At 42.8% G+C, this 22,747-nt stretch overlaps 1 protein-coding gene across 1 annotated transcript; it reads left to right on the forward strand.

Annotated features, from left to right (window-relative positions):
- The first annotated feature begins 8,434 nt into the window (after positions 1-8,434).
- On the forward strand, positions 8,435-10,274 carry Calhm6 (calcium homeostasis modulator family member 6). Its single transcript, XM_059272974.1, has 2 exons — positions 8,435-9,178; positions 9,820-10,274. Exons 1-2 carry the CDS (start codon positions 8,654-8,656, stop codon positions 10,243-10,245), a joined length of 951 nt encoding a protein of 316 aa, XP_059128957.1. The 5' UTR covers positions 8,435-8,653; the 3' UTR covers positions 10,246-10,274.
- The last annotated feature ends 12,473 nt before the right edge of the window (positions 10,275-22,747 follow it).

Consider the following 22,747-nt stretch of genomic DNA (forward strand, 5'->3'; position numbering starts at 1 on the left):
CCTTCAGAGACCCAAGAAGGAAATAATATTACCTAAAAAAATAAAAACAGGAAGTGCATACAAGCAGCTTCCAAAAAATGTGAGTTGACAGAAACAGCCAGCTGCCTGGACAGTCACCTGAGGTTTCTCCGCAGTGTTGGGGCATCATCTTCAGCCTATAGGCTTAGCATATCTGACAGACTCATTTGTGAAGTAGGATGTACACAAGGCCAACAGTTTGACCTCACATTTGGTGAGAGCAGTCCATGTACCAGAAACACCTGAATTGTACTAGTGTCCTGTCATGATTCAGGATTTTAAATTCTGGAAATTGTTGATTTTTTTTTAATTCAGCTGTCCGTTCTTCTTGGCTTGTGTGTGTGGCTTCATCTCAGCATCGCGTTCTTCTCCACATCCCTTTCTTCTCAGCTTGTGGGTGGCCTCAACTCTTTTATTAAATGCCATTCTACCATTGAGAGGTTAGACTCCGTCAGCTTAGTTACTCTTTCAAGAATAACTGTTTCATCTACTGTTCCACTGCACACCAGAAGCCATCAGTCCACTGCCAGTTCAGCTGCCTTTAAAGAAAAGGGCACTATACCTTTTCTGGATTGCAAAGGCCACTTCAGGGATGGTGCCATATTGTCTTGGCATCAGAAGATGCCTTTTGTTAAAGCCACAACCACACTTGTCTTGGCAAGACTCGGTAGTCCTTTGTTTCATGTCCTGTCTGTCCATTTTGTCCTGTTTGTCAGCAGTCAATTTGAGGATACTTTGTTGTCCAGTGGCTAACTTTTGCCACAATGAAAGTTAACTCCATATGCAGTTTCTTCAATGCCCATATCTTCTCTGAAGTAGATTGGTACTGCCAGGAGCCAACATGTCTCATAGTCTTAAAAAAAAGGAAAAAATTTCTAAGTTATAAAAACACTTTAAATGTCATATTCTGTAGATCTCTGAAGAGTTTGAAGATGACCTGTCTATCTAAAATATATCTGCTTGATCTTGAAAACATACCTAATATGACTACTAGTTCGATTGTAATGTCTAACTACTAACTTTCATTTCTTTATATCCTAATAGTTGGTAACAATAGCATTCGAGAATCAGCAAAATGCATTACATTGTTAAATGAATGGTATAAGTACAATATCTTGAACAAGATTAGAAATATACATATAGCATTTTCTAACAATATCAATCTCAATATATATAATTTGTATACAATATACAAAAATCCAATCTAATGTAAAGTATTTAAAACTAGTAATTGTCTTTTAAAAGTAGATTCAATAATCTATCTTTTTATCTATTTTGTATTTATACCTTCTCTTTATTTTTCCAAGTAGATTCAATAATCTACCCTTTATTCTATCATTTCTATATGTCTTTTTTAACAAGAAACTTAAATCTAATCTCCTTCGCTTAGCCCTTTTCCTAACCCTTAACAACAACTTGTAACCAACTCTTGTAAACAATGAAAATTATCCCAGACCCAAAACCCATAAAAGACCAAAAAACCACCCATCCCACACCACCTCTTTGGGAATGTGGGCATTGTGTTCTTAAAATTGCTTCCTGCTGGATATGGGCGAAGGTATCTTTATTCTGAAGAGAAATTTTGGGTTAATTGTCAAATTCTAGGAAAGGTAGCTATATCTTTTGTTGTCCAGTCTGAGCATAATGCCAAAGTTCAGGGCTTATCTCAAGTCCTTATTCAAGTAGTCTTTGAAACTGGATCATCTCAGCTAGCCATCTCAAAAATTGCTCTGAGCAGTTTGTAGTCCAAAGCTCATCTGTAGATGATGTTTGTCAGCTTAGTGATATTACTATTGTCCACTTGGAGTTGTTGTTGTTGTGGGGCTCCATCTTCTTCCTGGAGACTTCAAATTTGATGTTAAGCCTGGCCATGATTTCCTGCAGAAAACTGATAAGAGACTTAAACACAAAGATGTGAATAGGCAGCTAATTGAAGCCTTTTTTCTAGAATTAGTTAGTACTCTATATGACCATTAGTATCTTAACAAAGTTTAATATATAAAATGTTGTAAATTTTGATATAAAATTTATACTTTAAGAAAAGTTTAAAGAATCAGAATAGAATCAAAGAATCGAGATTAGTAATAGAATAGTCCCTTGATTAATTTGGTTTTTCTCCTGTCCCATATCGGAAGATGGCTCTTTCTTCTGGCATGATACAGGGAATTTGCATTTTCATTTTAACAACATGCTTGAGTTTAAAGAAGGAGAGAGCCATTCTCCAACTCCAAAGTCAGCTTCAAATTTTAATTGAACTGGGACTACAAGAAAATCAATAATGTTAAATGTCTTTAGAGAAGAGCAGAAACAAACATTTAGGAAGACTTATGAAATTTTATAGATGATATACCAATAGGCCATTTTGCTCTTTTTCTTGGGACATTTTTTCTAGATGATTTGTCCTTTTTCTTCAGATGTCTCATTTGTCCAGTGTTCTTCAGATTCCTTAGCCTTCATTCTCCTAAAATTGGACTGTTAGGGATTTTGATGTCTAGTTTCTTGAGTTCTTTATATATCCTGGAGATCAGCCCTCTATCAAATGTGGGGTTGGTGAAGATCTTTTCCCATTCTGTAGGCTGTTGTTTTGTCTTATTGACCGTGTTCTTTGCCCTACGAAAGCTTCTCAGTTTCAAGAGGTCCCATTTATTAATCCTTCTTAATTTTTAACTTTTTAACTGACACAGGATAGTTGTACATTTGTACAGGGCACAGCGTGCTGTTGCTGTGCATGTATACACTCTGTGATGATGGTGTCTAACCAAGCAGCATTTCCAGCATCTTGGGCATTTATGATTTCTTTGTGTTGGGAGCACCTGGTCCTCTCTTCTAGCATTTAGAACTATACAGTGAAATATCCATCAGAGCTGCCTGCTGTGGTGTAGGACACCAGAGCTCACCCTGCTGTGGTGTAGGACACCAGAGCTCACCCTGCCGTGTTATAGGACACCAGAGCTCACCCTGCCGTGGCAAAGATGGCATTGCCGTCTTGGAGCAGGAGGATGACCTGAGTGAAGGCATGGGCTGGGCTGAGTGTTAAAGGAAAGGGTAGTTTGCCAAGCCAAGAACAGTGTGGCACCATCCACAGCAGCAAGAAAGCAAACAGAAAAGGGTGGTGTTGAAGACCGGGGAGTCTAAGGGGTGAGTGGAGCTGGAAACCACGTACTTGGGATGGAGTAGAGTGTAGATGTAGCCTGGGCCGACCCTCCATGCCAGTGTAGGGCATAGGGAGCTTGTCCCCCGACAGCTGAAAGCATGGGGGTTTCTGACTGGAAAGCAAGGCCACTGGCTTACTTTCTCTTTCTTGCCCTATAAATTAAGCAATAAAACTTGTAGTTATGACAAATACTAAGACTAGAATACAAGGCACAGATGTAAGTCAACATTCCTGTGATCTTCACAGTGGTTTATAAATATTACAATGCCAGTATCCCTGAACTGTTCCAAATCATATAGTCTAGTCATTCAGGCCCCAAGGATGAAAAGTGCTGGCTTGATTCTTAATGATTGCCTTTGTTTTTCTTTATAGTTTTATCATAATACAATATATAATATACATAATTTCAAAAATAGATTTTTTTAGACTTTTAAAACTTTATAAATGAAATCACACTAAATGTATTTTGGAGGTTTAATTTTATCATTCAATATCACATTTTAAAGATTTGTCTTTGTTAATTGTTGCTACAGTAATATTTGTTGATTTACACTGCTGTACAGCGCTCAATTGTTTGAATACTATATTCCTCACCATTTCCTTTTGCATTTCTTCTTTTTGCTTTGTTCCCCTCTCCCTCTTTTGTGCTAAGGCTTGAACCTGGAGCTTCGTGCACACTACACATCAACTCTAGCACTGAGCTCCAGGTCCAGCCCTCTCATTCAGAGTAGCTACAGTGTTAGGTCAGCATCAGATCAGTGTTAGCTCTAGATTTCTCTCTGTACTCTGTGGACTCAACTCTCCTTCCATCCTTCATCACTTTACTATCTCTACAGTTTTGCTTTTTCCAGAGGGTCACAGAACTGTACCATATAGTGAGTAGCCTGTTCAAATCGGTTCCTTTCACTTAAGCGATATTAAGTGCATTGAGTTTCATTGTGTCTTTTATATCTTGACAGCATTTTTTAAAGAAGTGAATAATATTCCATTGTCTGAATGTACCACAATTATTTTTCTGTTTGCTGAAGAACAGCTTAGTTGTTTCCAGTGTTGAGGAATTATGACTAAAGCTGCTATAGACATCTGGGTGTAGGTTTTCTGCTGGACATACACAATACTGGATAATAAGGTAAGAGTATTCCGGTTTTGTAAGAAACTGCTAGAGTCTGCCACCATTTTTCAACTCTGCCAGCTGTGACTCATAGTCATTTCTCAACAAGTTAATGTTGCTAGAACTAGGTATTGTGAGTTGCAGTGGGGTGAGGTAATGAGAGTCTGGTCCACACGTGAAGAGGAGACATCCAATCTGAAGACAGAATTAAACTGCATAGGAAACTGAGTGGTACCCACCAGCAACTAAGTCTTCTAGATTGAAAACCTAATAGCCTTAACTGACATGAAAAATCTGAAAATGAAATAATTTTTGCCGTAATATGAATACTATTGAAAGTATGAGGTAACTGCTGGATGTGTAAGTGGAAATGTCTACTAAGCAACTGGAAATGACGGTGTAGAGCTTTGGAAGGGGAAGGAGTAGGGAGGAAGATTTGGGCACGTTAACACATAGTCTAAGCCATGGTAAAGAGCATTGATAAGGTGCAGTACACTTGAACATTTTCTATATGCCGGAACTATTACAAGTATGCTACATATACCAACTCATCTGCTCTCTGCAACCCAATGGACCAGATAAATGCATTTTCATTTTACAGATGAGAAAACACAGGCACAGGGAGAGTCACTTGCTTGTCCAAGTTGACACAGCTAGTGATGGAGCCACGAGGATATTAGTCGGGTAAAGACTGAACTTTGGTGGGTGGCAATATTAATGGTAGGAGGAGGCAGAGAGCTGGGAAGGAGACTTGGGTCCATCGTCAAGGAGCCAGGAAGAGAGTCATTGTAGCCAAATTTGGATTAGCTTAATAAAGAAAGTACTGCAGGTGCATGGTACTACCAAAGTAGAGTCCCATGCAGTCTGGCTCAGCTGTGAGTAAAACCTCTTCTGTCTCGGTTCATTGCTTCCAGGAAAGGAAATAAAGCCTATTTTTTTAAAAAAAAAAATCTAAAAATAAAGTACAAAAAAAATAATTATTGTTCTTTGGTCACTTTCTACAATTCAAGGAAAAATGAATATCCGTCTCTAGACGACTGAGTTATGTGTAGTTATGGGAAGTATAGAAAAACAGGGGAGCCAGCGGGCAGACACTTGTGCTGAGTGAACAAAACAGAAGCAGGCAAGCTCGAAGGAGGAAGTCGTGGGAGATGCCTGGTTCTGCCCATGCCTCAAGCTCCACCAGCCCCCACTGGTGACTGACGGAGGTGAGTGGGAGTGGGTGTGCAGGCAGCTATTCACCTGCACCTGGGACCTTCCCAGGGCTCTGTCTTCTGAATGCTGCCCTGTCCCTCTGTGGATAGGCTGTCACTGTTGGTCACAGAGTTGACATTTCAAGGTGTCTTCAGCTCTGAGATAAGTAGCATGCTCAGACAGGCATGAGCTCTACAAAGGGCTTGAGCTGTGAGCTGAAGAAAACAGGCACAGTTCTGACGGCAAAAGGAGAAGAGAAAGTCTAAATCTGCCCTTTCCTCATTAATCTACAAACCATTCCCACACACATTTATCAGCCATCAATGTATTCTAGGTGCCCCTGTGGTGATTAAATTAAGTCAAGCTTGATCTTCATCCTCATGGAGTTTATAATCTAGTTGGGCAGATAAACAAAAAAATAGTAAACATCAAATTAACTTCTACAAAACCGTCACCATGACAAGGAAACAAAGAGGGAGCTAAAAAGGAAGACAAGGCCTGTGAGAGACTCAGAAAAGGTGCTGTGAGAGAAACTCCCTGTTCTCACTCATGCCGTGAAGTCCCAAACATGGACCACATCTCCCCTTTCCCTTGTGGGTAGCTGAAGTCTGTGACTGCGTCTGACCAGTGTTGGTGTCTGAGCAGGCCGCTTCCCTAATAAAAAACCCTATAATATTTGGCAGGATCTTGGCAGCCAGTGATAAGACATCCTAGAAATTGATCAGCGAGGCTAGAGAGTTGACAATCATGTTTTGGGGTGATTAGTGAAACTAACTCTTGTTATGAAATGAGACCAAAGGCTATGGAACTAAGGAGAATGTGGCTTTTGGTGGAAAAGAGAAGAAAACAACATTCCTAGTGTGTAGTGGCTGTTATCAGTTAGGTTCTGGCAAGGAGACATAAAGCTCAAAGGGAATTGGCTAATTTATAAACAAACAAGAAAGGAACAGAGCTATTTCAGATGTTGGAGCTTTGCAAAATTACAAATCCTTACAGGTGTTAGAGACTCCAAACACTGACAGAGATCAACACATCATTGAAAGGCAAAGCCCATTAAAATACCTGTGGATAAGGTCAAATTAAAAGTATGATGTGGCCTCTAGACCTATTGGTAACATCTCTCAATAAACAAGGCACTTCAGGACTAACAGTATTAAAGTGTTCTACTGGATAAACACTCAGGACAAAGATAAAATTAAGTGTGCCTTTTTCACAGAGAATCACAGACCCGTGTAGGCTCAGGTTACATGTTATGGCCATGGGGGTGAATAGGAGTGATACGGGTCCAGAAAGCAAAAGAATATAATAGATCTAAGAAACAATGTTGCCAAAACAAATGCAAACATTGGCAAGCACACTTGACTGGATTCGAAGCGATAAGACAGTAATTTTAGGAGGGATTTAAAGTTGAGAAATCATAAGCTCAAGTGGACATAAGTTTCTTTAGCATTACACAGATAACACAGGGACCAAAAAAATTGCTTAGTTGCCCAGAAGTGCAGTATGTAGCTGAGGAGAAAATCCTCAAGAAACTGGAAGACGTAGAATCAAGAAAGGTTTGTACGATCAAGCTCACAGCCCACATAGATCTACTCACTGTATACTTTTTGGAGAGAACAGGTTAATCTATTATTATCAATTTACAGATCTGTCAACCAAGAAAGACTGCATGAAGATGTGACATAATGTCAGGGTGACCATACTCTATCTGAAGATACTGGGCTGTGAGCACCACACTGTGACTGGTCTGGATATTGTTGTCTAGGGGAGGAAATGAGTGAAACAGACACCAGAAACTGGAACAAACACCCACAGCCACTTCTTTTCTTCGGCCAGTGAGAGGATTGAACGTCCTTGTCCTCTTGCAGTAAGCTGGACCACAGGCTGTGCTGAAGCATTCCATGGCTACCGGGAGACCATCCAGAATCCTTCCTGCCATGGCAATCATGGGAGATTGTCACAGTTAATTTTCAAGATGGCTGTGTTAAGAGGTACCTTAGTATAGGGTACTTTGGGGCACATCTGTGAGGGTGTTTCTGGCAAAAACTGGCAGAGAGAGAGAGAGAGAGAGAGAGAGAGAGAGAGAGAGAGAGAGAGAGAGAGAAACAGAAACAGAGAGAGAGAAACAGAGAGACAGAGAGAGGAGTCAGCAGGGACTAATCTGGCACCCCTGTACTGGAGGTTGGGTGCATCATACAGAAGAACTAGAACCTGACTTCATACTTCTATCACAGTTTTGCTGTGGTTTAGCCTATGAAGAAAAAAAATGAAAAAGTGTGTCTCTGCTTCCTGTAAATGCCCTATTTCTAGTAGCTGGGTTTTGGCTTAGGAATTTGGATTGCTACAATAGAAGGAAATTCTGTAGCTCTCTTGTTTTGATCAGCTGGCTACATTGTAAGAGGTCATGTTGGGTTAACAAAGGAACAGAGTTAACAGTTCTCTTGTGGTAGAGTTCCAGAATTGAGGGAGCAATGTGACCAGGGCTTCGGCCTTCTGCTCTGTCCTTTGCAGTTTGGATCCAGAAAGGCTGGCTAGAGGCTGCTATGGAATGGAGAAAGGACAGACACACAGACACCCAGGCAATGAAGCTGGGATCAGGTGGGGTTCTCCCCAAACCTTAGCGTGTGTGTTAGGTACAGCACGGAGGAGCGGTTAGGCTGGAAAGCCATCTCTGTGGGCCAGCATTCACAGCCTGTAAACTTCCAGGAGAAAGCTGTAGTTTCTAGTCTTCGCGCGCACTGATCAACGTATGATAAACACGCACTCTCGGACTCCCAAGGAAAGCTTTGACCCTGACCCATACGGGTAATGGCTTTGCCAATTTACCATGAACCAATTAATTGGTCTAGGAGTCCTCGACAGGCTACCCATATCAAAATACAGTCTCTCACTCGGGGCTTCCTCTGTTCCCTGCAGTCTTGGGATGTGGAGTGGGTCCAGGGAGGTCAAGGATCTAGGGGCGGATTTGTTGGCCTATGTTAGAGCTGGCTTGATTGAAAAAGAAAAGTGAAACCCAGAAAGGGCGGAAAAGCCGTCTTCCTTTTTCTAAAGTTGCTTCAAAGCTGAGTGTAAGGTCCTAGACCCGGTTCACTCAACCCTCCTCTGACACACAGAGCAGAGCTGAAGCTTCTGAGCCCAGCGGGGTGCCCAGGGTGAGCCCAGGGTGAGCAGACTCCATGGAGAAGTTCAAGGCAGTGCTGGACCTGCAGAGCAAGCACCGCAGCGCCCTGGGCTACGGCTTGGTGACCCTGCTGACGGCGGGTGGGGAGAAGATCTTCTCCGAGGTGGTGTTCCAGTGTCCCTGCAGCGCTACCTGGAACCTGCCCTACGGCCTGGTGTTCCTGCTGGTGCCCGCGCTCGCGCTCTTCGTCCTGGGCTACGCGCTGAGCGCTCGCACCTGGCGCCTGCTCACCGGTTGCTGCTCAGGGAGCCGGAGCACGAGTTCCAGCTCCTGGTCGCACAGCGCGTTCGTGTGCGCGCGACTCACCGCGGCCGCCACAGTCCCGGCCGTCACCTGGGTGGCGGTGGCGCTGCTCGGGGGCTCCTTCTACCAGTGTGCTGTCACGGGGAGCATGTCCATGGCCAAGCGCCTGTGCAAGGGCCGAAACGACAGCTGCGTCGACAAGCTACCGCAGGTTCCCTGCAACAAGCAGGAGGCGGAGATGCAGGACATCCTGAGTCAGCTCAAGGCTCAGTCTCAGGTCAGACTCCGGGCGCGATGGGGAGGCGCAGAGGGGTGAGGAAGAAATCAGTGGGTTTTCTCTAGACCAGCGACAGTGAATATTTAAATGGCAGGGAAAGGAGGAGGCATTCGTCCCGTAGCTGGCGCTGTAGGAGCCCGAATAAACGCACCTGGGCTGTGTACCTTAGGCACCATTCTTTAGTGTTCCCTTCCACTGCGCAGCAAATACTCAGGCCAGGTGAAGTTGCACATCCGGGGGAAACTAGAAGCATTTTTACAATAGAATCCGTCTTGCCAGACCCAAACTCACCACCCACGCTATCCGCAGACTTAGGAAACCCCGGGCTCTTTAGAATGGATGCTCCTTTCTCTGGATCCGCAGAAACTCCACATTTTCAGTTCAAGAGGAGTGACGTGTGAACTCCTTCTAGGGCACTCGACATGACATGACTTGGACTCTGGTTGACTTTTCAAGACCGTAGTTGTGTTGATGTATTAGGGAGTGGGGAGGTGGTTTACTAACACTTCTTATTCTAAAGGACTTAAGACATGACTTGTTCATCATCAAAGCTGGTAAATCGTTTAGACTTTATCCCAGGCTTTTAAAATGTTTCTAATGTCAAAGGTCACTAAGCTGCAGTCCTGTTGTGTTTTCTGTAGGTGCTGGGCTGGGTCCTGATAGCAGTCGTCATCATTTTACTTCTGGCTGTTAAGTCTGTCACTCGATGCTTCTCCCCGGTTAGTTATCTACAGCTACAATTCTGGGAAATATATACAGAAAAGGAGGGGCAGATCCTTCAAAAAGAAGCTTCGGAGAATGCGACCCAGTTGGCACGAGAGAACGTTAGGTGTTTCTTTGAGTGCAGTGATCCGCAGGAATGCAAAACCCCAAGCAGTAAAGCGTGGCAGCACATCTCGGCACTGTACACTTTCAATTCCAAGAACCAGTTCTACAGCATGCTGCACAAGTACGTTAATAGAAAGGGGGCAGCTGGGGGTCTCAGTTCTATGGAAGGAGATGCAGCGGTCTCTGCCCTTGGCTTTGTAGATGACTCTGGGATGGTCAACACGAATACTAGCATATGATCTTACACATGAACAGGGAGAAAAATCGTTTTGAATGGTTGTTTCATATATAAAAAAAAGAAACATTAGCATGTTTTATGGCTGCTTGCTTTCTTCCACATTGTGAGACTTTTAGATCTGAAGCTGTAACCTACGCTTAACCATTTTTTTTTCTTGTATTAAGTGTTAAACAAAACTGAGAGAAAATAATTTAGTCAAAGTGACAATCTGGATTAAAAGTTTTATACCTCTATTCTAGGTTTGTGTCAAATAGGAGCCATCGGTGAAGGGACAATTGAACGTCAGATGTTTTTGTTAGGTTATCTGATGTTCATTTCAAGGTTGGGACTTCGTTGTTGTTTGCCAAAGACAGAGTATTGGGAATCTAACACTTAGGACATTATAGCTTGCTTTGTGCTGTATTGGAGAGCACAGTATTTCTAGTCAGGCTTACTGCAATTGTTCAAGTACTATGACATTTATGACTCTAATATGGTCACCATATGAAAACTAATCAGAAAAAGGAAAACTGTAGGCAATGATGCTTTGAGTTTTTAAAGTCAGAGGCTGGATGTGATAGCACAGACCTTTAACCCTAGCACTCAGGAGGCAGAGGTAAACATGACTCTGTGAATTTGAGGCTGCCCCAAGTTCCAGACCAGATCTGAGTCTTGTCTCAAACAAAACAAAGTAAAACAAGCAAACAAAAAAGACTTGCCAGTCTGTGCTGCATTCATTTTTAAGGTCAGAGGAAACTTTCCAACACTATCCACTATGGTAAATTTAAAGTACACATACCAAAAAGAAGCTGAGGGCTGAAGGGGTGGTTCAGTGCTTCAGAGCTTTTGCAGCTCTTGTAGGGGACTCAGCTCCCAGCACCCATATATTGGCTCATAATCATCTGTAACTTCAGTACCAGGGCATCTGATGCCGCCTTCTGACCTCTTTGGGCATTGTGCCACTATGGTGTACATACATGCATGAAAGCAACAGACCTGTACATATAAAATAAAAATATAGCTCTTTACAAAGACAGACAGGATAGCATTATGACCACCACCACCCCACATCTAGTCATCATGCATTTTCAAAAGAACAGGGAAGCAAGATAAAAACCATGTCATCTAAATAATTAAAAATACAATTGTGATCTAATTTAGAGTAGGAGATTTAGGGGTTAGGGAGAACCTGTGAGAAGCTGGCGTGTCAAGTAGCAGGTGAACAGAGCATTTATTTCAGTCAGGTGGCACAGTGTGTGGAGGGCTGAGGTGGGAGGGGCTTAGCACTGCTGGGGCTATAAGACACCTGGGAAAATCAGGAGGGGACAAATTGTGCAGCATCTTGAAACCGAGATTCGGTATATATATACGTGTGTGTGTGTGTGTGTGTGTGTGTGTGTGTGTGTGTGTGTGTATAACAGCTTATTAGCCAAAGTGGAAGGGGTGGAGGAGGTAAACCATGTTTACCTCCCAAGTAGAAACCGAGAAGAATGAACTCGAATTGAGTTGATCAAAACAGGAAAAGTGCACTTTGTACACAGACGTGCTGGCTTCTTGACGGGCAGGAAGTGAAAACTCTGTGAAAGCAGCTACAGACAGACTACTGCTCCTTGAAACTGTGAAGATCTAGCTCGTCATTTCTGACCACCCCCCAAATTTATGGCCGCTTCCTGTAGTTTTAAAAAATGTGAAATCTCTAAACTGTAAAACAATTAAGCGTTCATCAGATTTAGCCCTCTCTCCTCCCCTGGCAAATTCTGTCAGTGTCTGTCTCCCTTTTTTTCCATTACACAGGGGTGGATATCCTGTTATGGGGGTCACATTTAACAAGCAACTAGGCAGGACACACTCCATGATCAGGCCTTTTTCCCTTCGCTAAAAGACGTGGTTTTGAAACCATCCCATGTCTAGTTTCGTTTCCAGTCCTTTGTGTCATTCTCCATTGTTCTGGCTTGTGCTCCACATTTTCTTCTAGACTCTAGAAAGTTTCGAAAAATATATTCAAGATAAAGACATTATAATGGAAGAACGCTATGGATAAAACACCTCATTCCTTTGTAACACACGCTTCTCAGAGGGAGCCCCGTACCAGGGTCACACTGCGACCTTTTAAATGTTAATCTGTATCTTGTACACAATGTAATCTCACCACACCAGTATACTGCAGTTCAACTCAACAAACAGTTACTGCACAATTCTTTGGGTTACTGGCATAAGCTCTGTTATTTTATGTACACATTCGCAAACACACACATGCTCATAAAATACATAAAGATAAACACTAAATTATCAGATGTGGTTATATAAGGGTGACAGCAGCCAAAAAGTCAGACATGCACCCCCACGCTCTCGCTCTGCGTCTCTCTGGCTCTGTCTCTCTCTGTGTCTCTCTCTCTGTCTCTCTCTGCGTCTCTCTCTCTCTCTCTCTGCTCTCTCTCTCTCTGCATCTCTCTGTCTCTGTCTCTGTCTCTGTCTCTGTCTCTGTCTCTCTCTGTCTCTCTCTCTCTCTCTCTTTCTCTCTCTGTCCCATCCCCTCTTCTCTCTAATAAAGCCCATTCTAACTCTGGTAACATGGCTCCTGACTCTTCTCCAGCAATATCCAGCGCGGACCAAACCGGGGCGGTATCCAGCGCCAGACACCAGTGCCGCCGCATACCCTTTCAGTTACTTTTGGAAGTTAAGATTGATGTAGAAAATTGAAAAAAAAATTCTTAGCTGGGTGGTGGGGGCACATACCTTTAATCCCAGCACTGGGGAGGCAGAGGCAGGCAGATCTCTGAGTTTGAGGCTAGCCCGGTCTACAGAGCGAGTTCCAGGACAGTCAGTGCTACACAGAGAGATCCTGTCTGGAAAAACAAAATTAAAAAAAAAAAGAAAAAGAAAAAGAAAAAATCCTTATGCACTTTTGATCTTTGGACTTGGGGATAACTGTGTAATTAGAAAAGATTCAGAGTTCTGCATGGTTATTGATATATGCAACCAACAAAGCAGTTTTATATCTGTAATCAGTGTTCATTTTTGACAAGTTGTGGGCTACCCACGAAACACATTATTCACATTCCAGGCGGAGGACTTGAAAGCTAGATAGGATGAACATGTAAGGTCACATGGGCAGTGAAGGTAGAACCATAGTTGGGGTCTGTGGCTTAGTGCAGCTACTTGGCTATTTTCATTACTAATTCTCATAGTTCCCTTCTTAGCCAGGTGCTTCTGTGAGCAGAGACCCAGATTTTCTCAGGAAGGCCCAATACTCCACATTTCATTCTGAAACGCAGCAGCTAAGGTAGCTAAGACATCTTTGAATAAACATTGTGTGACCAAGGCACAAAAGGATTATTTCCTGGTGAGGACATGGTCTTTGTCATTGGGTAAGACAATGGGCCTGCCCTCAAACAGACCACACCATGGACTCAAGACCCATGCCCTGATTTGCTGTGCATTTGCTGGCTTAACAGATGAACCTTCGTTATCACCCTAGCTTTATGCTGTCCCGAAACTTTAATCTTAGGAGAGACACAGGAGAGAGATTGTGTAGTTAAAACTTGCTGAAAGACAAATATATATTATTGCAAGAGAATTCTCCATTGTGATGAGCGCTGGGCAAGATAATATAGTTCAGAAACCATAGATTAAGCATGGTCACTCTCCGTCCCAAACCATGGCTAAAAAATATCAACACTGCAAGTCCCTAGGGAACACCTGATGGTACAACCATGTCCCGAGTGCCTCTGGCTGAACAACATCTGGGAAAACCTGTTTCAAATATCCTACATCTTTTCTACCAGGTGGCTTGCGGTAAATAATTTTCTAGAAGACAAAAGACAGCAGAGAAATCCCTTGGGGCCAGTCTCTGTGTTATGACCTTGTCATGAGCCCCCCAGAGATCACCAGGAGTCTGAGTTCATATGCAAAAGCAAAGAGCTTTTATTGCAAGCTTAAGCTTGGGCTTCCCATCCATTCCGACACAGTGGTTGGATCAGGTAGAGCATTGAGCTCAGTTATGGCAGGGATTTTAAAGAGTAAAGGATGGGGGTAGGGGAATTCTGGATTCAGACGGGGGTTGAACTCCTGTTTGGGCAGGAGTGAGGTAACAGATGTCTTGTCAAACAGGGATTGGTACTGACGTTGCTGCCAGGAAATTGGCAACCTATATACAAGTGATGTAAGCTATGTTTTATGCGTTGGAGCATCTAGTACTTGTTTGTCTTATTTCTGATTGGTCTCCCGCAGGGTACAGTTTGTGGCTTTTCCTGGTTATTGTAATGATGAGGCCTAGTCCCAGTACTGTTAGTCTGCAGCCTGTCATGGCTGCACTAATGTTAAGGTAGGCCTCTTCACTCTGCACCAACAGCTGATGCTTATTTTATCAGCTGCCTACCGTGGTAGTCTTCCTAAGACGCCTCTGCTTCTGCCGCTTTGACTGAGACCCAGATTGTTGATACCAGCAAATCTAGAGGCTGAGCTCCTGCCGTTTGAGGAAGAGACTGCTGCTCAGTTTCCAAAACTGAATATGATGTAATCAGCTTCTTCAGGTTCCTGAAGCCCAAGTTCCCCCACCATGCTGGACTGACAGCCAAGCCAACCTTTCCCTTCCTTAACTTGCTTCGCTCAGACATTCTGCCACAGTAACAGCTCATACGCCTATATATAAGCCTCTTGCAGAAGAGTGGAAGCCGGCTGAAGAGATGAAATTTCTGGGCTGTTGATGAGGCTGTTATCAGCTCTGGCGGAGCCAACAGCACAGGATTGACATTTGCAGTGGGTCTCCTCACCCATAAGCTCCTTAGAGATAGCTTACACGGCTAAGAAGACCCTTGCACACACAGTAGGTCGTGCTGCCGGAGAGAACACTGACCTGGACATACTATTGTTTTACAGGAAGTAGAAAGGAGCCTGCATCTCATCTGAGGAGACATTGCTCTATCCAACCAAGGCTGCGAGCCATAAATGCAATTCTGTAAAATGGACGGATAAAAATTAGGGACCAGGAATGCCTGATATACGTGATAACTTATGGACAGCGCTGAAATACATTAAAAAAAAAACTGATTATTGTAAGAATTAGTGACCATTATGGTGTCCATCTGGCTAAGACTGAAATCAGACTCCAGAGAAGCCTCACAAAAATATTTTGAGCCCTATAATTTTAACCCCTAATAAGATGGAATTCAGAAGTTCTTTGAATTTCTTTGTCTAGCTGCCAACTTAATTCTAATAAAGCTTCTCTTCTCCTAAGACTGACTCTTCCTCTCTCCTCCCTTCTCCTCTCCTCCTCTTCCCTCCCCTCTTCTCCCCTCCCCTCTCCTTCCTTCCCCTCCCTTCCCCTCCCCTCCCCTCTTCTCCTCTCCCCTCTTCTTCCTTCCCCTCTTCTGGCTGTCCACTCTCTTCCCCTCCTCTCCTCTCTCTGTCCCCTCCCCTCCCTTCTTCATTCCCCTCCCCTCCTCCCCTGTCCCCTCTCTCTCTGCTGCTAAAACTCCTTTCCAGAATGGAGATGTAAGCCACATCTCCTCCTTTTCCTGAGGTCACAATGACAAACTGAAGCACACTAAAACTAAAACTTACTCCAAGGAACCAATGAATTTATTGGGCTTCCTTACGGAGCAGAAGTGAGGGGTTATTTACAGGGGTGTTGGGTACTCCTTCCCAAACCAGCCACTCCTGGAAAGCCTTAACCCGCCGGGAAGAGGGTTTCCCCACAGCTGCATGGGTGGAGTCACTAGTCTTCCCTGGCATGCATGTGTGTAGTCTATGTATGTATTCTAGCTCTCACCTCAGACCACAGCAAAGCTACCAGTTGATAGGGAGCTGTTGAGTACCCAGACACTTGCAGAGGTGAGGAGGGTATGGAGTGGGTGGCATGGAGCGGGGAGGAAGACTCATCTCGCAGCCACTGGGCCACCATGTGTCATCCAGGCTTCTTCAAAGACACTCAAATGCACTCAGAAACAGGGAAGTGCATGAAATCAAATCCATATGTGTTCCCTCTTAAAAATCAAAACAACCCTAACTTCTCGCTGGGTTTCCAGCTCTGCCCAGGACTTCCTGATGGGGCGACTGTTATTCCGTAAATGTGCAAGCTCAGAGGACAGACCTGAATGAGGTCACATTTCTTCTTCACTTTTCAGTCTGCTTGCTGACGATCTTACCTGCAGGATTCCACAACCTCTCTAGGCTCATTGGCACACCCATCCCAGCTAGTGGTTGCCTCCTTCTCCTTGCAGACGGTGAAGCTGTTCAAACAGTTTTTATTTTCTTTAAATTCTGGAGCCTCAGTATTCCTGTCGCAATTTGAGATCTGACATTGACATTCTTTCTCTCTCTCCCTCTGTCCCTGCCCTCTTGGAGCCAGGCCACAAGTAAGGTCTCTATGCTTTCCTGTAACACTGCCTTAATAAATGATGGCCCTTTCTGTGAAAAAGGAATCAAAATGGAATAAATGCTCACTCCCAATGACAGGCCATCAAAAGAGGAACTTCCAAATAAAATTGTTGCTCAAAAGGATATATTCAGTCATGACAAAAATAAAAGCAAAAGGCGCTTTTCTAGTGGCATGAAATAGCCAGAGACAAGGAGAGAAGAAAAGGAAGCCTGGCCTGGAGGATGCTGCAGAGCACATAGTAGGTGCTTTCTGTCCCAGCAGACTTGAGGAGTCTGAAACCCACCAGAGTGGGGCCATGAGCTGCATGATTACACCTCAGAGTCTGTAAATCTGCTCAGGAAGGAACAGCGTCTGGCCTCTGGCAATGGGGGCTGGACTGCCATTTTAACTGAAAAGAAATCTCCCTCAGAAACTGTCACCCGTCACCCGTCACCACTCCACTCAGATGAGCAGCTGCCTCTTCACTTCCTAGCAGAGGGAGGAACTTCAGTCTCTAGACCTGTTAGGAAAAGATTTCTAACCAAGGGGAGCAGCAGGAACAGCTGGAAGGTAGGGACAAGACCCTGAGCAAACGGAAACTCAGTTGACATGTATCTACTCAGGTGTTTGGCTTTCCCTCTCACCATGCTTCTAGAATGCCAGCCCCTCCCTGGATTCCCTTGTTCTCTTATGCAGTTTATCAGAAGAGTCTCTAACTTGACTGACCAGAGGAAAAGATTTTAATAAAAATGACATGATAAGGGATTCACATTTATCTGTGTTGAAATACATAGTCTCCAGCATCCACCAAGCTGCTTATTTTATTCAATGTAAGTAGACAGCTGGACCATTCAGGTGGCTCAGCAGGAAAACGTGTCTGCTGTCAAGTCTGGCAACCTGAGTTTGATATCTGGGTTCCTATGTGGTGGGAAGACAAATTAACTCCTGAAAATGTCTTCCGACCTCCACACGAGCACAGTGACACCCGCACGTGTGCATGGGTATATACGTGCACACACATACGATCACCCACAATAAATTAATGTCATTTTAAATTTTAAAATAAGTGGAGAGCCAAAGAACTCCAGAGATTTGAGAAAAGGCAGATGTAAAAACAAACAGAAAAAAAGTTATTGGAAGTAACAGAAACAACCCATTTTAAATATAACTTTAAAAAACCCTATTGTTAACAACTTCAGGATTATAAAAATGTATATGTATCTATATGTATTCACACACATATTATATATATGTGCAATCTGTTAAAACATTTAAAAAACAAAGAATACTTGGAAACTAATAAGATGTTAACAGATGGAATCAAGTATATTGAAGACAAGCTTTGGGGGAAGTCCCTTGATGTAGCAGATTAAGATAAACAGAAAAACAAGAATAGTGAAAAAAAAATTAGGGGACCACTCCAACAGCCCAATGGCCTTCTGATATGATTCTGGGAGAAACAGGGAAATAGGAGAAGATGTCATTAAGGAATTCAATCCCAAGTTTTCTCCAAATGGAAAGAGGTATGATGGACTTCAAGACCATGATTTTCTCCAAATGGAAAGAGTTATGGACTGGAGACTATGGTCAGCACAGTGGATGGATACACACCCAGATGGAAGCATAACAACTTCAGGGCACTGAAACAATGGACAAAGTCCTCAGTTTTACCCAACAAAAAGAACAGACTGAGGATAAAGATTCAAACAGCACTGTGTTCTGAAAAGCAACTGGAAGTGGGTGATAGTATTTTCACAAGCATTATTTCCTGTTCATCCTGGCCACCAGGAGAGTACACAGTCTTCTAGAAAAAGAGTATGCTAAGAAAGGTAAGGAATCGCAGCAAGAAACACGGGGCTCCATGGAAAATAGAGGGGAAAAATCCCACAGATAATAGTTGAGAGGAAACATCTTAAAGGAATTACAGGGCAAAACCATTCTATCAATAAGACCGGCCCAGACAGCAGGCTTGAGATGGGAAAAAAGTTACAATGTTTGTTGGGAAACCAGTGAGATCTCATTTAGGTCATTTGTGGTGGCTTTAAAACACATTCCCAAAGTCCATGACATTCTCTCCTGAAAGAGGTAGACATCAGTGTCCTCTCTCATGAGTGTGCTGGACTGAACAGCTCAACTAAAATGAGGAGGAAAATGTAAAAGATGACAAGGTCTTCAAAGCCTCCTCTAATAAAGGAGATAGGACTAGCAATTTTCCGTGTGTGTGTGTGTGTGTGTGTGTGTGTGTGTGTGTGTGTGTCTGTGTGTGTGTGTGTGTGTATTTGGTTGAGGTGGGGATTATGTGGGAGAAAAACCTCATCTTTTTATTTAGGAGTTGAAAAATCATGCCTCCCACAGAAATCCCAACAAAAGACAAATGTGAGTATTACGCATTCAGAAACATTGTAAATAGCAGAAGAATTGGCTTGATGTAGTAGGGGAGAGGTACTGGTACCACACAGGGAATCATAGTGGGGGTGGCAGTCATGGCGGTCAGGAACGGAGAGGACGAAGGCACATGGTTTATAGTCTTACCTTAGTCCTTAAACTATTTTCATGAATTCATTTTAAAGAGTAAACAAACAAGAAAGAAGCAGGGTCATTTGTAAAATACCCACTGAAAGACATGGAAGAATCTGGAAGGATACCAGTGCTCCCATCACTACTTGACATCTTCTGTAGTGTCCAATATTCTTCAAGAGGTCTTCTGGTATGGTTGTATCTATAGGACAGACATTAGCCTCAGTTTAAGATTCCCCGTGTGCTTCCAGATGAGAAGCTCCTGGTGTGCTGAGTTCCAGTGACTCTTTAGCCAGCTCGGGGGTTTTGTGGTGGTGGTTTCCTCTACGGGTTTAAGGTATGAAAACTTACTCTGTTCTTTACTAGATTTCCCCTTGTTCTGGATTTTCTTCCTCTTTGCAATGGCACTCAAAAACTTTAAAGCAGAAGCTAGTGTATTGACAAAATGTTGACTGCGTACTCATTACATGACCATGGTGTTAGGGGTCAGGAAAGACCAGGGATGCAATGGATGCAATGGATGTCAGAGACACAGACCGTTCATCCTCAAGGAGCAGCATCACACGGCATGGATTAAGTAAGGCAAGACATACATTGACTAAGAATTACAGGAAGGGATGATGAGGGAAGGCATGAGAAAATAAGCACAGAACACGTTTTTGGAAGCTTGCTTGTTTACGTGCTGTCCAGAAGGAGGGGCATTTCACAGCGTGTGAGAAGTTAAGGAGGTAGGACCAGCACTATGCATCCAGGAATCAACCTCTCTCAGCCTTGCGGTACCACTGGGTACAGAACTAGAGAGAAAGGCAAGGAGCGGGAGGCTTCATTTGTCACACAAGGAATCAATACTGCCCTGTGGACAATGGAGGAGCAGCAGAGAAGCTGCTATCAGCTAAGCCAGATGTAGAGAGATCATTCTTGTAAAGGATTTTTTTTAAAAAAAAACTCTGTGACTATTATGTAAACATAGAAAAAATAGAACAATATAATTAACCCACCATAAACATAGATTTAACCATTGTTAAAATGTCTAAACATTATTTAGTGTTTTTAAACAAGGACTTTCAAAGGGAAAATTCAAGAATAAACAAAGGCAAAATAATAATAATGGTAGCAATAAACCCATACCCCATATATTATCAAGTCCCGTGTCCACATGTCAGCTTCAACAATCATCAGTGTATTGTCTGCCTTATCTGTGGTACCACTGTTTCCTCTGCTGCTGGGTTATTTCAGGCATGTCTTCAACATCATTTCATCTGTGAATATATACATGTATGTGTGTACTTACATAGTATATGCTTAAAGGGAAAGACACCAAAGCTCACACCACTGCATCTGAGAAGCAGTAATTCTCTGACATTCTAGAACACAGACAGCGTTTTTGTGTCATGAAAGTATCAGTCATTTGAATTGTGATTCATATAAAGACCATATATTAAAAACTTAGAATACTCCTTAAATGTCTTTTTGTTTAATCGATCCTTTATTGTGGATACTTAACACATTGCTTTTAAATTTTTACATTGTGGTAAAATTTCTATACCACGAGATTTATGATTTTGCTCATCTTTAAGTACATATTTCAATAGCTCTAAGTTCATTCACGTGGTGCATCTTTTTCTAACACCCTTGGGGTCCATCCATGTGCTATCATGTGTCAGAATGTCCTTCCTTTCATGCTGAACGAAAGTTCCTTGTAGATATGTCCATATATATTAAAACAGCCACCTTTAACATTCATCCACTGATGGACACTTGGACTGATTCCACATTTTGGCTATAACAAAGAGTGCTGCTATGACCATGGGTACACAAAGATCATTTCAAGACTGCTTTTATATTTAACCAGCAGTGAAAACGATGGATAACAGGTAATTCTATTGTTTCCTTGCTAACGAGCCAGCACAGCATGTACTCCAGCAGATGCACCATTTACACTCTCACCAAAGGCTCGCCAGGCCTGGTCTTTACATTCTCACCAAAACTATTACTGGCTGTTTCTTTTGTGTGCATGTGTGTGACATCTGCATGTGTGAGGAAATGTATGTGCTTGAATTCCATGCATATGGGCGTGGAGGCCAGAGGTTGATACCAGATGTCACTTTCCACCTTATGGGTGTCACTACACTCAGTTTTTACACTCAGGGTTTGGAGAGTTTGCATTCTTAGTAAAGAACAGCCCTGGAGCTGTCTATACCACAGCAGCCCATTTGGGGAATTTGTCCCCCATCCATTTGTTTTGAGTCAACATCCTCCAGAGGGCTCCACACACCAGGTGTTTACAACAACTTATAAGGTAGTTTTCAAAAGGTTACCTCAAAGAGTAACCTTTTAAAAAGTGCTTTTAATTTGATCTCCCATGTTAATGGCATACATTTTATCTACTTTACTTTGTTACTTAACATATTATAAAAATCATCACAAACTGCAGTAAATTAGACATTATTTATTATTTTAATTGTAATATAACACTTCATTTTTGGGTTGGTTGGTTAGAAAGAACGTTGTTTTGAACTGGAGTTCTTTCTAATTGAAATGCAAAATGTCTTAGGCAGCCATAGACAGTCACAGCTGGAGCTCGGGAGGTGTCTGCTAGCAGTTTAGGATAAGGATCTTCTCTCTTTCAGCTTTTAAGCATCTTATAGCAATAACAGTTGTCACTGTATTGGCTGGGGATGTAGCACAGTAGTAGAATGCTTGACCAGCAAGTACAAAGCCTTGGACTCAACCCTTAGCATGGCTACATCAATCAATCAATAAAATTGTCTCTGAACTATTTTATTTCTTGGCTCCAGGTTTTTGTACAGATTTCTCTGGGGGTATTTTCCCTTTTTTCTTTTCTTTTCCTTCCTTCGTTCCTTCCTCTTCCTTCCTTCCTCTCTTCTTTCCTCCCTCCCTCCCCTCCTTTCTTACTATTATTATATTTACAACTTTGGGACAATACCATCGCACAATTTGGAAAGGAAATGTCCCCTGTAAAGGCTACTATGTTGGTTTGGCTCCCATCTGGTGGTGCTATTGAGAGGTGATTGGCTTATGAAGGTGCTAACTTAACTGATATATTAACATGTTGCTGAATCCATAGCTCAATAGACTTTGAGAAGATGAGCCTAGTTGGAGAAAGCAGGTCATTGTAACTTTGGGGATTATATCTTATCCTTGGTCTCCCATTCATATTCATCATAACACTCTCTCTCTCTCTCTCTCTCTCTCTCTCTCTCTCTCTCTCTCTCTCTCTCTCTCTCTCACACACACACACACACACACACACACACACACATTCTCTCTCTCTCCCCTCAACTTCCTAGCTGTCATCACTGAGCAGCTTTACTTCATCATGCCCTTCTTTTTTATGGTGTGCTCACTTACCACAGACCCAGAAACACAGAACCCACAACCACACAGTGAACTCTCTGAAACTGTGAGCCCAGTTAGTCTGCCCTCTTGTAAATGCCTTGTCGTAGTGACAAAAGCTAAAGCCACCATCTCATTCTTCATTGTCTAATTGTTTTTCTTTCTGTCACTTTCCTCAGCAATCCTCTCTGCATATTACTGTAAGTGTTTCCAGAATGCAGGAGACACTGAGAAAAATTCACAGCTACAATCTGATGTGTGCTTGGAAGAGGTCCTTCAGACAGCACATCAC

Source organism: Peromyscus eremicus, chromosome 8b (genome assembly GCF_949786415.1).
Source record: "Peromyscus eremicus chromosome 8b, PerEre_H2_v1, whole genome shotgun sequence".
In the NCBI taxonomy this organism is placed as follows: Eukaryota; Metazoa; Chordata; class Mammalia; order Rodentia; family Cricetidae; genus Peromyscus; species Peromyscus eremicus.